The 13,423-nt window shown below is 34.0% G+C and overlaps 1 protein-coding gene across 5 annotated transcripts in view; it reads left to right on the top strand.

Annotated features, from left to right (window-relative positions):
- LOC127879721 (IQ motif and SEC7 domain-containing protein 2-like) overlaps positions 1–13,423 on the top strand; it is a 127,684-nt gene that overhangs the window by 46,091 nt on the left and 68,170 nt on the right. The window contains exon 1 of one of the 5 annotated variants that reach the window (XM_052426739.1): positions 889–1,001. The exons of 3 other annotated variants lie outside the window; for them this stretch is intronic. In XM_052426739.1, coding sequence (XP_052282699.1) covers positions 904–1,001 — 98 coding nt within the window. In that variant the 5' untranslated portion in view covers positions 889–903. Of the gene's footprint in view, positions 1–888; positions 1,002–4,767; positions 4,965–13,423 lie in introns of those variants that run through there. One more of the 5 variants, XM_052426754.1, reaches the window with a different exon arrangement.

The following is a 13,423-nucleotide window of genomic DNA, read 5'->3' as shown; positions in this document are numbered from 1 at the left end:
TATGTCCCTTTGTGATTATAGGCACCAAGGTATAGGCCTTGAATAATGAGTGTACCTCAGGAAAATTGAGAATTATGTATTGATCAATTTCAATCTGATAAAGCTCACAGACAGTTGACAATACAGACGGAGGTGTCAAATAATTACATGGGTCGACAGTCACACAGTGGTGATAATAATCTTGTGGCTTTGCAAGCTTCATTTCACTGACTGCAGCCTGTCAGTATTGAAAATTATAATATGAAAAGCAGCTGATTCTTAATAACCAGGTGAAGCTGTCCCCTTATGTGTGTATTGTGCTATTGGGATATGTGGAGTTGATGACTGATGCTTGATGCATGTCTCAATGCCCTTGGCATGTGCCTATATAAGCCAACTGTCAAAGTAAATTTGACTTCTGATCTTCTTGTGATGGATTGATCTTTAAAGCCAAGTCCATTCAGCATAATTCGGATCCATGAGATATGATTTTTATTAAATATAATCTTATGTTAATAGCTGAAGTAATAATGTATGCAACTCTTTAAAATGTTAATAGCTTATAAAAACATTAAGTGATTGTTTGTATTTCCAAGAAAATTGACAATTTAAAAAGTGACGAAAGGGGTGAAGCCTATTTTAAACAGATAAATCAATTAAAATTAAAATGGAAGGGGGTGGGGGCTGATATTCTGCTGTGTGGCTACTAAACGCAAATATGAACATGGAACAGTTAACTGTTACATTTTGTATACAAACCATTATAATATCCCACCTGTTTATATCAGTTGAAATAACAGAATGTAAGATCATAGCACATATCTTTACTAACTGATATGTTAAGTATCTGATACAGACAAGGTTTTGCAATAAGCCATCATAATGATGGTTATGGCATTCACCATATTTACATGAGATTGTAACATGTTTCTGTTTTGTCTACTTTCAGGTAAGTTTCTAGATGCCTTCAGAGTTGCTTCTAGTGCAAAACATGTTCAACATTCGGGTCTGGAGTTAGATAAGTAAAACATGATATGGATAAGAGTTAAACCCTTTTGTCCTTAAAATGCTAGCATACACACTTTTGAAAGTAAGGCTGTTCGGTACAAATGTACATGTAACAAGTCAATGTAATTGTAACACAATTGCCCGATGTTCTTTAGTTGAATACAAGGGAATGGGGGATGCTTGTTTTTTTTTCACAGTAAATGAGTTGAGTGAACAGAACTCAAATGTACACACATTTTTATAGTGAATAATGAAGAATGGAAATTTCAATGGGACAATGGGCTTTTAAGACTTGGAACCTCTTCGATAGAAGAACATGGCTGAACTACACCATCTATTGGTAACAGAATATGCTACATGAGTAACAGAACTTGACTGCACTTTACACTATAAACTGGAAACAGAATAAGACACTCTTCACTATACATTAGTAACAGATGATGGCTGTCCTTTAATCCATACACTTATAAAAGAATATGACTACACTATACATTGGTGTCAGAGCATGACTGTATTTTGAACTTTCTACTGGTAACAAAACATGAGTTTCTTAACACTATAAACTGGTAACAGAACATAACATAATACTTTACTTTATACATTGATAACAGAACATTATGATACTCTGCATCATACATTGGTGACAAAATATAGCCATACTTTACACAATTCATTGGTAACAGAACATGAGTGTACTTTATCCTATACATGGGCAACATAACATGACTGTACTTTACACTATACAATGTTAACAGAACATGACTGTACTTAACACTATACATTGGTAACAGAACATGGCTGTATTTTACACTTCACAATTTGGTAACAGAACATGCATGTACTAAGCAATATAAATTGGTAACAGAACATGTCTGTACTTTACATTGGTAATAGAACATGACTGTACTTTACACAAAACTTGGCAACAGTCTCAATATGACTGTAATTTACACTATACATTGGTAACAGAACGTGACTGTACTTTACACTATACATTGGTAACAGAACGTGACTGTACTTAACACTATAGATTGGTAACAGAACATGACTGATTGTTCTTTACACTATACATTGGTAACATAAAAGACTGTACTTAACACTATAAATTGGTACCAGAACATGACTGTACTTTACACTATACATTGGTAACAGAACATGACTGTTCTTTACACTATACATTGGTAAGGGGAACATTCTGTACTTTGCACCATACATTTGTGACAGAAAATGACTGTACTTAACATTATATATTGGTAACAGTAATTTACTGTAACAGGATGTTAATGTCGGGGCTACAGCTGTATAATGATAGGCAAATAAGCTAATGTACACATGTTATACACTATGTTATGTAACAACTAAAAATACAATTTAAAAACATGTTTGTCTTACTTCTACATGACCTTGCATTTTACGATTACCATGAATTATTGATTATTACAGGAGAGTGAATGTTGATAAGGTGTTTGGAAGCATGTGGTGGTGAATTACTGGTATCTGGTCATATCAGCTTCAGTTAATGATAGCAGCATAAGGTCCTGTCTGTTGTATTGTACATTGTCATATTGTCACTGCCAACACTAGTCTTATAACAGTGCCAGGTATTGGGATGGTCAATTAGGTTATTAGTATTAAATGTTACATCAAAACTGGAATTAAATCAATTAGAATAAGTCTACACACAAAAAATAATATATGGTACATTTGTTTACAATCTAAAACGTAGATTATGTTTAGTAAATAATTGTTACCATATCATACAACTTACAAGACATTTATTTCTGTTACAGGGATCAGTTTTTAGATATCTTCGAAGCAAAAACATTATCAAACTAACTATTTGAACTAGCAAATAGTTTTTCTGTAACAGCAAAGTGAATAATTTCTTTCATGTTTGCATAACATGCAGTTGTCGTTTGTTGTTGCAGTATAACATGACTAAAGTTTAAGTTTCCTTAGTCTTTTGGATTTCTGAGGACAATGTATTGTGTCTTGCAGACAGTATATGGCTGCAGTATTGACTAAGTGTCACAGATGACAGCAACTGAAGATTTATGTAATTCTTTGGGCTTCCAGAGGCTACATGTCACTGAATCAGGGTGACCCACTGAATCAGGGTGACCGGCTGCATGTATGATACATAAACCCATAATTGTCTGCTTTATATCGTAAGAACCTGTCAATTATTCCTGGAGCCATTTCTTGGCTGAAAGTTCACAGAAAACAAAGCATTCTTCAGTCTTTTATTGGGAATTATTTCATAAAAAAATTCATGTGAATTTTTAGTTGATACAGCAAGTTTAATGTAAGAAATAATTGTATTTAAAATATTGGAAATACATATTATGTTTTTCAAACAGTTTCAATCTGTTTGTAGATTTTTTTAATAATTATATCTCATAAACATATTGTAAAAAAGTGAGAAGTAAAAAAGTTCAATAATTGGCAAGCATGCAAGTACAAGTTGAGAGTGATAAAAGATACTGTTAAATGTAAAACAATGTATTAACTATTGTACAAGACTATTTACTAGACATTTTATGGTATAGTTAGCAGAATGCCTCTATGAAATTGATATCCCTTTTTTTATCCCTGTCATTTCTGGTATCATACTTTAGATGCAATTATGCTATGCAGCGTACATGCCAACCGTATAAAGAATTGTGTTTTTAAATGTTAAGAAAGGCTTTCCTAGCAAATCTTAAACTGAACAACAACAGTACAAATCTCAGAATGAATACAAATAAATAATGTCTTGTATTTTTAGGTCACTTGCTAATTCTAATTATTTTGTGGGTTGCGTTGGGTAGTTGTGGTTATTTTCCCTCTGTGAAATTAGCTGTAAAATTAATGGGAAGTCTGGAATCTCATCTGCTACCTGTTGTGGAGACCTGGTTACCAAGGGGCATTACCATCACCTATCAACCACCGTGGAAACACATCAGAAGTGCCAACAGTTAATGCTGTGCTATGTGTTTTTTGTTCAACATATAAAAACAAAAAACTGTTTTCTTCTTGGAAATTGGATATTTTGAAACGTGGTTGAAATCTGATGGACTCAGTCGAAAAGTATATACTGAGGAATGCTGAAATATGTGTGAATAAAGAAACCCAAACAAAATTTGGCATATGAACAATTTCATTGTATTTTATCATGTAATTAATCATATTCTTTATTTCTATGTGTGTATGTTGATGAACGTTGGTGATTGCGTGTTTGATGTGCATGAATGGCAGATGGTTCTAGCACATTTTTATGTTTTAGTGATGAAGATTATCAGTGTTACAGCAAAAGGAATACTAGAGGAATAACAGTGGAATTATGTTTGAATATATTTCATAATTCAGGAGAGTTTGTACTTAATAATTCTTCGACCTAGTTGTGCTGTTGATATGGTCTTATCTGCTTTTTAGATACAATGGTGCCATTTATGAGGATATACTGATAGAAACATAAGTATTTTGTGTCTAGAATGGAGAATATTCATGAAGGATAATTATAGAGAGTAATGCAAAACAAAGTTGAATTTAGTTTTTTGTTCTTGACCAGTTTGATGAAAAGTCCTGGATTTGTGGTCAGTGAAAATGTTATGATGAAAACATCCATATCATATTGAAGAAGGCACATTTATTTGAAAAACATAATATTTCATTTGCCATGATATTATGCAAATATGGATATTTACCTTCATGCTAAATGTAACATAAAGCAAACCACATATTTATTCAGAGTATTGTGTGACAGTTTCACAGATTGAACACAAAAGTGGATACCATATGTCATGTAACTGCTTTTCTCAGTAACTTCATTTTTATTGTAAAACGGAAAGTATAATTGTAAGTGAATGGTGCAGCCGATAATGAAGGGATATAAACATATGCTTTTGTTGTGATTCGATATGAAGTCAATGTGATATTTCACCATATATAATGGCACTCTTCTTTTGGAATCCAGGGGCATTTGTTCACGCAAACAGGTTGGTAAAAAATTTTTAATGATGAAATATACATACTATACGCCCTAGTTGTCAAAGCTAATCAGTGAGTTTATGTTTATTTTCGTAAGGAATACTGCTATGCGTGTGAACATCTTCTAACAATTTCTTTGCCAGAGAGTCAATATTTTGTTCTTTTTTAAGTTCTTACATGTGGTAAATGTGCCTTGTTTATTTCATGTTTATTTAACTGTTTGAGTACAAGATTTTCTGGTACTTTCATGTTGTGTTTTGATTTGTGGTTAGTAGAATGATGGTGGTTGGTTTCATGATGGATGATTTCTGTTTTCAGACACATACTCATCACAACACAAACAAATAGAGTTTTGAGTAATAACACAGCTGGAGTGGCTGGCTTTTATATGGTATACAACTAAATAACTGGTTCATGTGTAAGAAAAATATCAAAGTATTTTAGCATTATAAGGATGCAAACAAAAATCAAACCATTAGTTTTATATCCAGTAGACATGGTGCAAGAACCATCATTTTACTCACCTGTTCCATAAAACTATTGTGTTCAACTGCTCACAATTGACTGTTTGATTCCTCACCTGTGAAATATAACATTGATATTTTACAGACTGTTGAATGCCATGTACCATGTGCCTGTAAATTGAGTAAATGGGACAAATAATCTTCATGTGTGATGGGCTGTTGCTTTGACATGAAAGCGTTCCCTGTTACTAACAGTCCTTGGGTTGAAAAATGGCAGCCATTAATGTCAGTTGAGATCTGATCCAACTGCAAAGGAATGGAAACAAATGTCTTCTGGAAAGTCATGAAATCATCCCTGACTTGGAAAATGAAGTAGTCGTGTGTACTGGAGGTGTGCAGGTGAAAATCGCAGCTGTCAATATCTGCATGTCAAAACTCCCAGCACACAAAGACTGGTAACAGTGGTGGAGCTTGGAACTATGGTGTACAGCTGGAATCTCAGATCAGATTGTCCTCAATGTTTCCACCAAGCGTATATCATGCCAACAATTACTTTGCATTTAATCAAATAATTGCAGACTGTTATTTCATTTTCAAAGCATGCATGAGAAGTATTTTTAGAAGAATAGACTCTTATTGCTTTTCAATATTTCCAGTGATTAATTGATCTTAAAGCAGTGTCAAATATTCCTGGCATTTGCTCCAAATAGGACATGATTGTATTTGGACTTGCAAACTAGTCATTGCCAAGCTGAATGTTTAAGGGACTGCCATGATATGAGTGATGTATAGTTTAAACCTATTTATTTAAGCTTGATTGTATCAGGTCTAATGTTTCCAATTTACTTCTCCAGATAAAAAATCAGTAGTCATTAGGAATCCCCCAAGTGAAGATCAAACATCAGACCTCTGGTCTGGTGGACCTTGTTTAAAATGTCCTCAATATGATCACAGTATTATTGTCTTAATAATTTGATTGTCCCCACGATGCTGTTGATATATTGTCTAGGGATTACTTGTTTTCAATTTTTCTCTTGTTTATCTTTAAAGTTTTTGCCTTCGCTAATGTGAATCAAGATATGGTCCTATCCTGCTTGGCATACTCGGGGTTTTCAGCGTGTTCCAATTGGTACAGGCATATGGCTGTTTCAGAGGTCTTTCTCAGTCCAGGCAGATAAACTAGCCAATCAATACACCAGGAATGCTACATTGGTCTAAGAAAGACAGTAGCTGCCGTGAAGTGTGCCATGGAAGTAATATTTACTGCTTTGAAGTGCTTGGCCTTAGAGTATTGACCCCCCCCCCCCCCCCCCCCCGCATCCCCAAAAAACCCTAGGCCTTGAAGCTTGCCTTAAACCAAACATTCCATAAACATAAAAGTTGAAAGTGCCAGCCCTGATAACCTACGTGAACTTCACAGGCTAATCTGGGACACATGCATAATGCCCAGTTTACCCAGAGCACGCCTCATTGGCTTTGCATGGTTGGATTGTTTAGATGAATGTACAGAGTTCATGCTTCTGATGGCTGACTAAGTCTTCAAACCTTCAAACAATACCAGTGAGTGGTTTCATGCAGTTGTGGATTATTTTAAGATAGTTCTAGAGTGTTTTCATGTCAGCCAAAATGGAATCAGTAACGCTGAATGGGTCAAGTTCCCCATGGGTACTTAACTTCCCCGTACCCTGGGTACTTTGAAGTATACTTCACCGTACACCGATTTTCAAATGATACTTTTGGGCACCCCAGTAATACTTACAGGTACCCCAACTTTCCTAATAAAAACAATTTGTACCCAAACAATTTCATACCCAATTTTTTTTTCCAACCCAATTTTTTTTTCCTACCCAAATTGTTTTTCCTACCCACATTTTGTTCATACCCACATTTTTTTCGTACCTAATTTTTTTTGGCATAACTTTTTCGTACCCAAAATTTTCGTACACAAATTTTTCATACACAATTTTTTTTTTCCTAACCAAAATTTTCATACCCACATTTTTGTTTGTACCCAAAATTTGTGTACCGACCCCCCAAAAAATGTGGGTACGAAAATTTGGGTTACGAAAAAAAAATGTGGGTACAAAATTTTTGGTACGAAAAAACAATGGGGTACGAAAATAATTGGTGCGAAAAATTTGGGTGCAAATTTTTCTTTATTAGGAAAGATGGGGTACCTGTGACGGTATACCGGGGTACCCAAAAGTATCATTTGAAAATCGGTGTACTGTGAAGTATACTTCAAAGTACCCGGGGTACGGGGAAGTATAGTACCCATGCGGAACTTGACCCATTCAGCATCAGTAACAAACTAAGGGTTTCCCCATTTGAAAACCTCATCCTGTCAATAGGAACTTTAGCTGTTAACATAATAATAATTATGTTCATGTTGAAACGTGGTATGATAGAGTATTATATTAATTAAGACCAAGTCCACATGTAGATGACAGTAATGTCTAACTTTGAAAAGATCTTAGTGCTATTTTTATGCAACAAATGTATGGCTGATGTATGTGTTGCATGTGTCTCATGCTCATATTATACCAAAATAGGCTCACTATGCACAGAAATATCCATCAGTAATGGACATCATTTCGCAAGTAAATCAATGCTAGTTCAAGAATACCATGAGTCCCAGTATCTGAACTATTGAGATGTTTTGCTCTAATAAAAAGACATTGTGTTGGTGTTTCTTTCATTGCCATTAGATTTGTCTTACATCCTGTTGTGGACAGAAGGTACAGACATAATGAAAGGGCAAATAAAGGAGATCATTTGTTCTGACCCTGGGGGTTTATATGCTTTGATAAGTGTATGAGTCTAGAACACAGCACCTTTGCTTAATGTCTGGTGTAAAAACTTTCAGGAGTCAAGTTGCATGGGTTTTAATCTGTGGCCGCTATGTCATGAAGCCAAATGATACCATTAGCCAGATATATACTTCAACATAATGTTTCAATTGTTCTTCAATTTTCTAAGAGAAAATTTACAGTAATGTGCTAGATTTTTTTAAACTAAAATAATCATGTATAAAAGTATCCAAATATGTAAAAATAAAAAACACTTCTAGGAGTACTAGCCAGTGTTTTATTTGAACAAGATCGTAGAAGGATCCATAAAAAAGATGCCTGAATAGGATATAGGTGATTTCATATCCAAATTATGTGTTAATTTATTGTTCATGGAAGTAACAAAAGAACTTGAAGAAAAACAAAGTAACCGGACATTACCAGTGCTGAGGTCCATTAATCAAAGACATATTTCGGCTATTTAACACCAAAACCTGTTACTTAATAGGCATTTAGTATCAGTTTTCACTTTTCTTACAAAGAACAGTTATTTGATCCATCTGTTTTTCAAAAGTCAAACTTCACTTCAGGATGGTATTTGAGAATAAGGTTTAATTGTGTTTAAGGGCAACAATCCATGAATGGCTTGATTATTAAATGTAAGAGTTGTCTTTCTTGTGCAGAAATGTTTCCTATTCTGATATAAAAACTAAAATAAGCATAAGTGCTTTCTTGTTTTGAAAGTTAAAAATTGTATTATGCTTACAAATATTTGTGTGAACATAATGATCAAAAGTTGCTATGTTTGTTAAGTGTTTATTTTGTTGTATGATCATGGTATATGGTCTTTTTGCACAGTGGTAACGCATAAGGCATAGTGCATATGGCATGTATTTACATGCAGATACTTTGGTTGATATGTTCTTAGATGGAAATATATTATCAACTGGTATGGATGGTTACATAAAACATATAATTAAACTTCATTACTTTTAGATAAACATAATAAACAGTACAGTATCTTATAATTATTTTGTTTGAAAATCTTCTTAGTATGGTATGTATAAACTACAATTATTTTTCTATCCCTAGTTAAATATTTGTTTCTAAAAACATGTTGTTGAAACATTCATCATTGAAATGTTTAATTTGCATTGATTAGTATTTTATATAGAAGAAGGCCAGTCCTATTTTGCTTGATTGACAAGATTGAACGGTTCAGCATACCGGAAACTATACAAAATGATTCTTTTTATAACAAAGAACACATAATTTAATATGTGCTTTGTTAACTGACATAAATTTAAAAGCAGGACGCCTGTGGTATTTAATATGTAGTAAATGTCTTATCTTCCTTTTCATAGCTGACATACACAAGGAATATATTTCAAGTTGGCTGCATCCTCATATTGTGTCATATGCATCTAATTGTCATCATGGTTGATACAGTCACATTCCCCTTATCTCGATTACAGACCATGAAATGCTAGAGCTTTGTAGCTATCAAAAGCTTGCACAGATGGTTAAAGCAATGATTTTATATGGTTTCTGATTTTGATGTATTTTTCTCTTTGATCATCAACTTATTGTTTTTATTTTATTTAAACTATGCCACAAAGATAAATCAATCTAAAAAATGACTGTTATATAACTGTGTCCTAGAGTTACTTGTATCAAAGTTACGACCTTAATAGTCTGTGAAATACTACTCGGGTGGATTATTTTCAAATTTTTGAACGACCCAATGATAAAGTAGTTATACGGATGTTGTAAATCCTACTGCAGGCTGTGATATATCACGTGAAACATAGCATCAAAGTTGTTCTTAATGTACATTCAACATAAAATATTGTATACAATAATAAAATCTTGTGAAAATTATGTTTGAATAAATTGGACTTTACATGGTAAGTTAAAAATATTGATGTTTTGATTTAGGTTATAATCTTTTTTAATTAAATGATTAATAAACATCATAAGTAACAAGTTAATGTTTTGAAGGTGCATTTTATGACAGAAGATAATTATGCAGTACTTTTAAAGTCAAGAAATGTTCTGGAAACTGATACATCTTGTTCAGTTTTATAATAATTGAAACAAGTTCTCTGACTTGGTTATTCAGGATAGCCATGTATGTAGAATATTATTTTATAAAAATCTTGAATAAAATACAATTCGCAAGTGTAAAACAAGAGCGCCATGATGACCCACAGCTCCTCCATAGTATGCATGGCTAAGAGATAAAATCATTCAGCTGTGACATGTTTTATATAAGTAATTTATACATAGAGGCGGTTAGGGTCAGTTTAATTTTATAACACAGATTAGTGTTTTGGTCTTTAAAATACTGTAACGTTACTCAAAGGGTTTTGCATCTGATGTAAAATTAATTCAAAAACACAACCAGATTAAACAATCTAAAATTTAATTATCCCCTGCCATAGGCGGAGGGATATTGTTTTGACGTTGTCCGTCCGTCTTTCCGTCCGGAGCCATATCTTGGAAGTGCTTTGGCCGATTTTATTGAAACTTGGTATGAGTATGTATATGGATAAGAGGATGATTCGCGCCAAATGGCATTGTACACCATCAGTTAATAACAGAGTTGTGGCCCTTTGTATCTTGAAAAAATGCTTTTGTGTGTGTCTGGAGCCATATCTTGGAAGTGCTTTGGCGGATTTCATCGAAACTTGGTATGAGTATATATATGGATAAGAAGATGATGCACGCCAAATGGCATTGTACACCATCTGTTAATAATGGAGTTATGGCCCTTTGTATCTTTAAAAATGCTTTTTTGAGTGTCAAATATAATACTTTTGTGTCCAGAAGCATATTGGTGGGGGATATCAATTCAATGAATTTGCTTGTTTAATATCAAATTTAGCGGTGTAGAACAAACTGATGAAGTGAATGTAAAACTTATAACAAATTGTCAATATTACATCAATCATATGGACTGGCAGAGAGTGATAATGATGGATTCTCTCCAATGTGTATCTGATATAAAGTGAAAGCTTGCAAAAAAACGGACCAAGTTATTATGTAGTCTGGATACATTTTGGATTCAACTAAAGGATTTCATTGTGTAAAAACCTATTTTTACTGATGTCACTTCATATTTATGGTGACTTTAAATTAAAACAATTTAGTGATTTTTTTAATAAAAAATTGGCAATAGTCTAGTGGTATTCAGGTATGATCTGGCTAATACAATTGAGATTTTATGGTAATATTAGTGTTTATTCTGGACTGAACCTATGCTTATACAATCATTAAAAGCCATTACTTATAAACTGTTTAGGGCTTTGCCATGGGCATTGTTGGTTTTCTTGGGAATGAGTAAAAAACCTATAGCGACTTAAACGCCTTGGTTATTCGTCTTTTTAATAGAAATAAGCAATTGCTTGGTTACCTCACTGGCACTGTCTGCAACATGAGCCATTTCAATGATGGATACATGGCACGGGCTATATATGACAACAACAAGTTGAAAGATGTTGCTGCAATTTTCTTGAGTTTTCATAGTTATGATAAATGAGATTTAAATGTCTTAATGTTTATATGAAAAGGTGAGCGTCAAAGGACAAACACTTCTGTATTTTTTTTGCCAAGTTTCTGCTGGAAACGGACATTATGATTGAAAATAAATTGGGAATACTTAAGTCAGTTGACACAGCCAAAGCCAGTAAGTCTGCAAGTTCTTCTGGTACAGTCTTGCAAAGTGCTTGAGCAGACTTGTCCTTGAACAGAAGAACTGAGTTTCACCTGGGTTTGCAATAAAGTCTCTGTTGAGTTTAGTCAATATTTTCTAGTTTCACCTGGGTTTGCAATAAAGTCTCTGTTGAGTTTAGTCCATATTTTCTATATAAAAATGGGAAAACAAATATGGCGTCTGAAAAATAGGTAAAATGCCCATTTATTGTGTGAGCTTTTCAGTTTCTCAACTCCAAACAAACTAAGGTCATGCTGAACTTGTGCATGTTTGGTTAGGCATGGATGAAAAGTGCAGTCTGAATTATCACTGTGCGTGTGTGGGGCGGGGGAAGAATTTAAATATTTACTTGAATCGTCTGCATGAGATTCTTTCGCTAAATGAAGGCTTGTCAGAGCTTAGGCGCCACTCTGGTAGTGTGCACGACATGTGCAGGTTTGTACGTAGATGTTTGTTTTTCTTTCTTAGATCTCTCTCTTGTATTGAACTCCCCAGAAAATCTGTTTTTGTCATTTACAAAACAAAAAGTTATCTTGCAGGTATAAAAAAAATAAAAATTATCTTCAGATGAAATTGTGAACATTTGCTGTGATTCCCTATGGTGCAGGCACATGGGACTTATGGATTGTGGATATGTGTGCTTGAGGATTGGCACTTTTCCTAACTCAGTGTGATATCTATGTGATATCAGTACATAACAGTGAGTCTATTGATTGATAAGCATGATTGGGTTCTTACATCAATAAAAACAGCTTCAGAAACTTGAGGCCCATATTGTTTAGGTGCTTCCATGAAGAAGTTAAATGGTGAAATAACAATTAAATCTTTCCCCCCCATAAGAAGCCAAGTGGCTTTTTGCTACCAGCATAAAACCTGAACAGACTCCGAGTTAACCAGAACAGCCTGCGAGTAACTCGGAGTCTGTTCAGGTTTTATGCAGTTTGCTGCTCATCAGTAACTAAGGGTTGGAAATGAAGCCTTTAAAACTTGAATCTAGTAAGAAAGGTCTTTAATTAAATGTAACTTACTAAGGGACTACAAATGCGTCAAAATGCGTATCAAAGTGGTGAAGGGTTAAAAAGAGAAAGTCCATTCAATAATGTAAGCTCCTTTGCTCAATTTTTGACTTCATGATATTTAAGACCAAACGCACATGAGGCTGGAAAAGTCCTTTCTGATGCAATAAATACGATTATTGCAATGAAAATCTTAATTTAGAGACTAATATAGATTCTTGTAACACGCATGTATCAAAGGCACCATCTGTCAAGCCTAAACAAATGTCATGTTCTATGTACTTACCAGTGGTCATGTATTCATGTGTAACAATCTGCCTAGTACATGCACATCTTAATTGATACTCTGCTTTGAAGTTCCACACTATCAAGCCAAGCTGTGACCTTGATTTGCTTGTTTTCTTCTTGACATCATTCTACAATTGATTAACAACAAAAAAGGGGGTATTTATCTTCTCACAGATGTCAAGAGCTGAAACAGAA

This window comes from Dreissena polymorpha, chromosome 1 (genome assembly GCF_020536995.1).
Source record: "Dreissena polymorpha isolate Duluth1 chromosome 1, UMN_Dpol_1.0, whole genome shotgun sequence".
Lineage (NCBI taxonomy): Eukaryota > Metazoa > Mollusca > Bivalvia > Myida > Dreissenidae > Dreissena > Dreissena polymorpha.
Note: the sequence above shows the minus strand (reverse complement) of the source record. Positions and strands in the feature narration are given on the sequence as shown.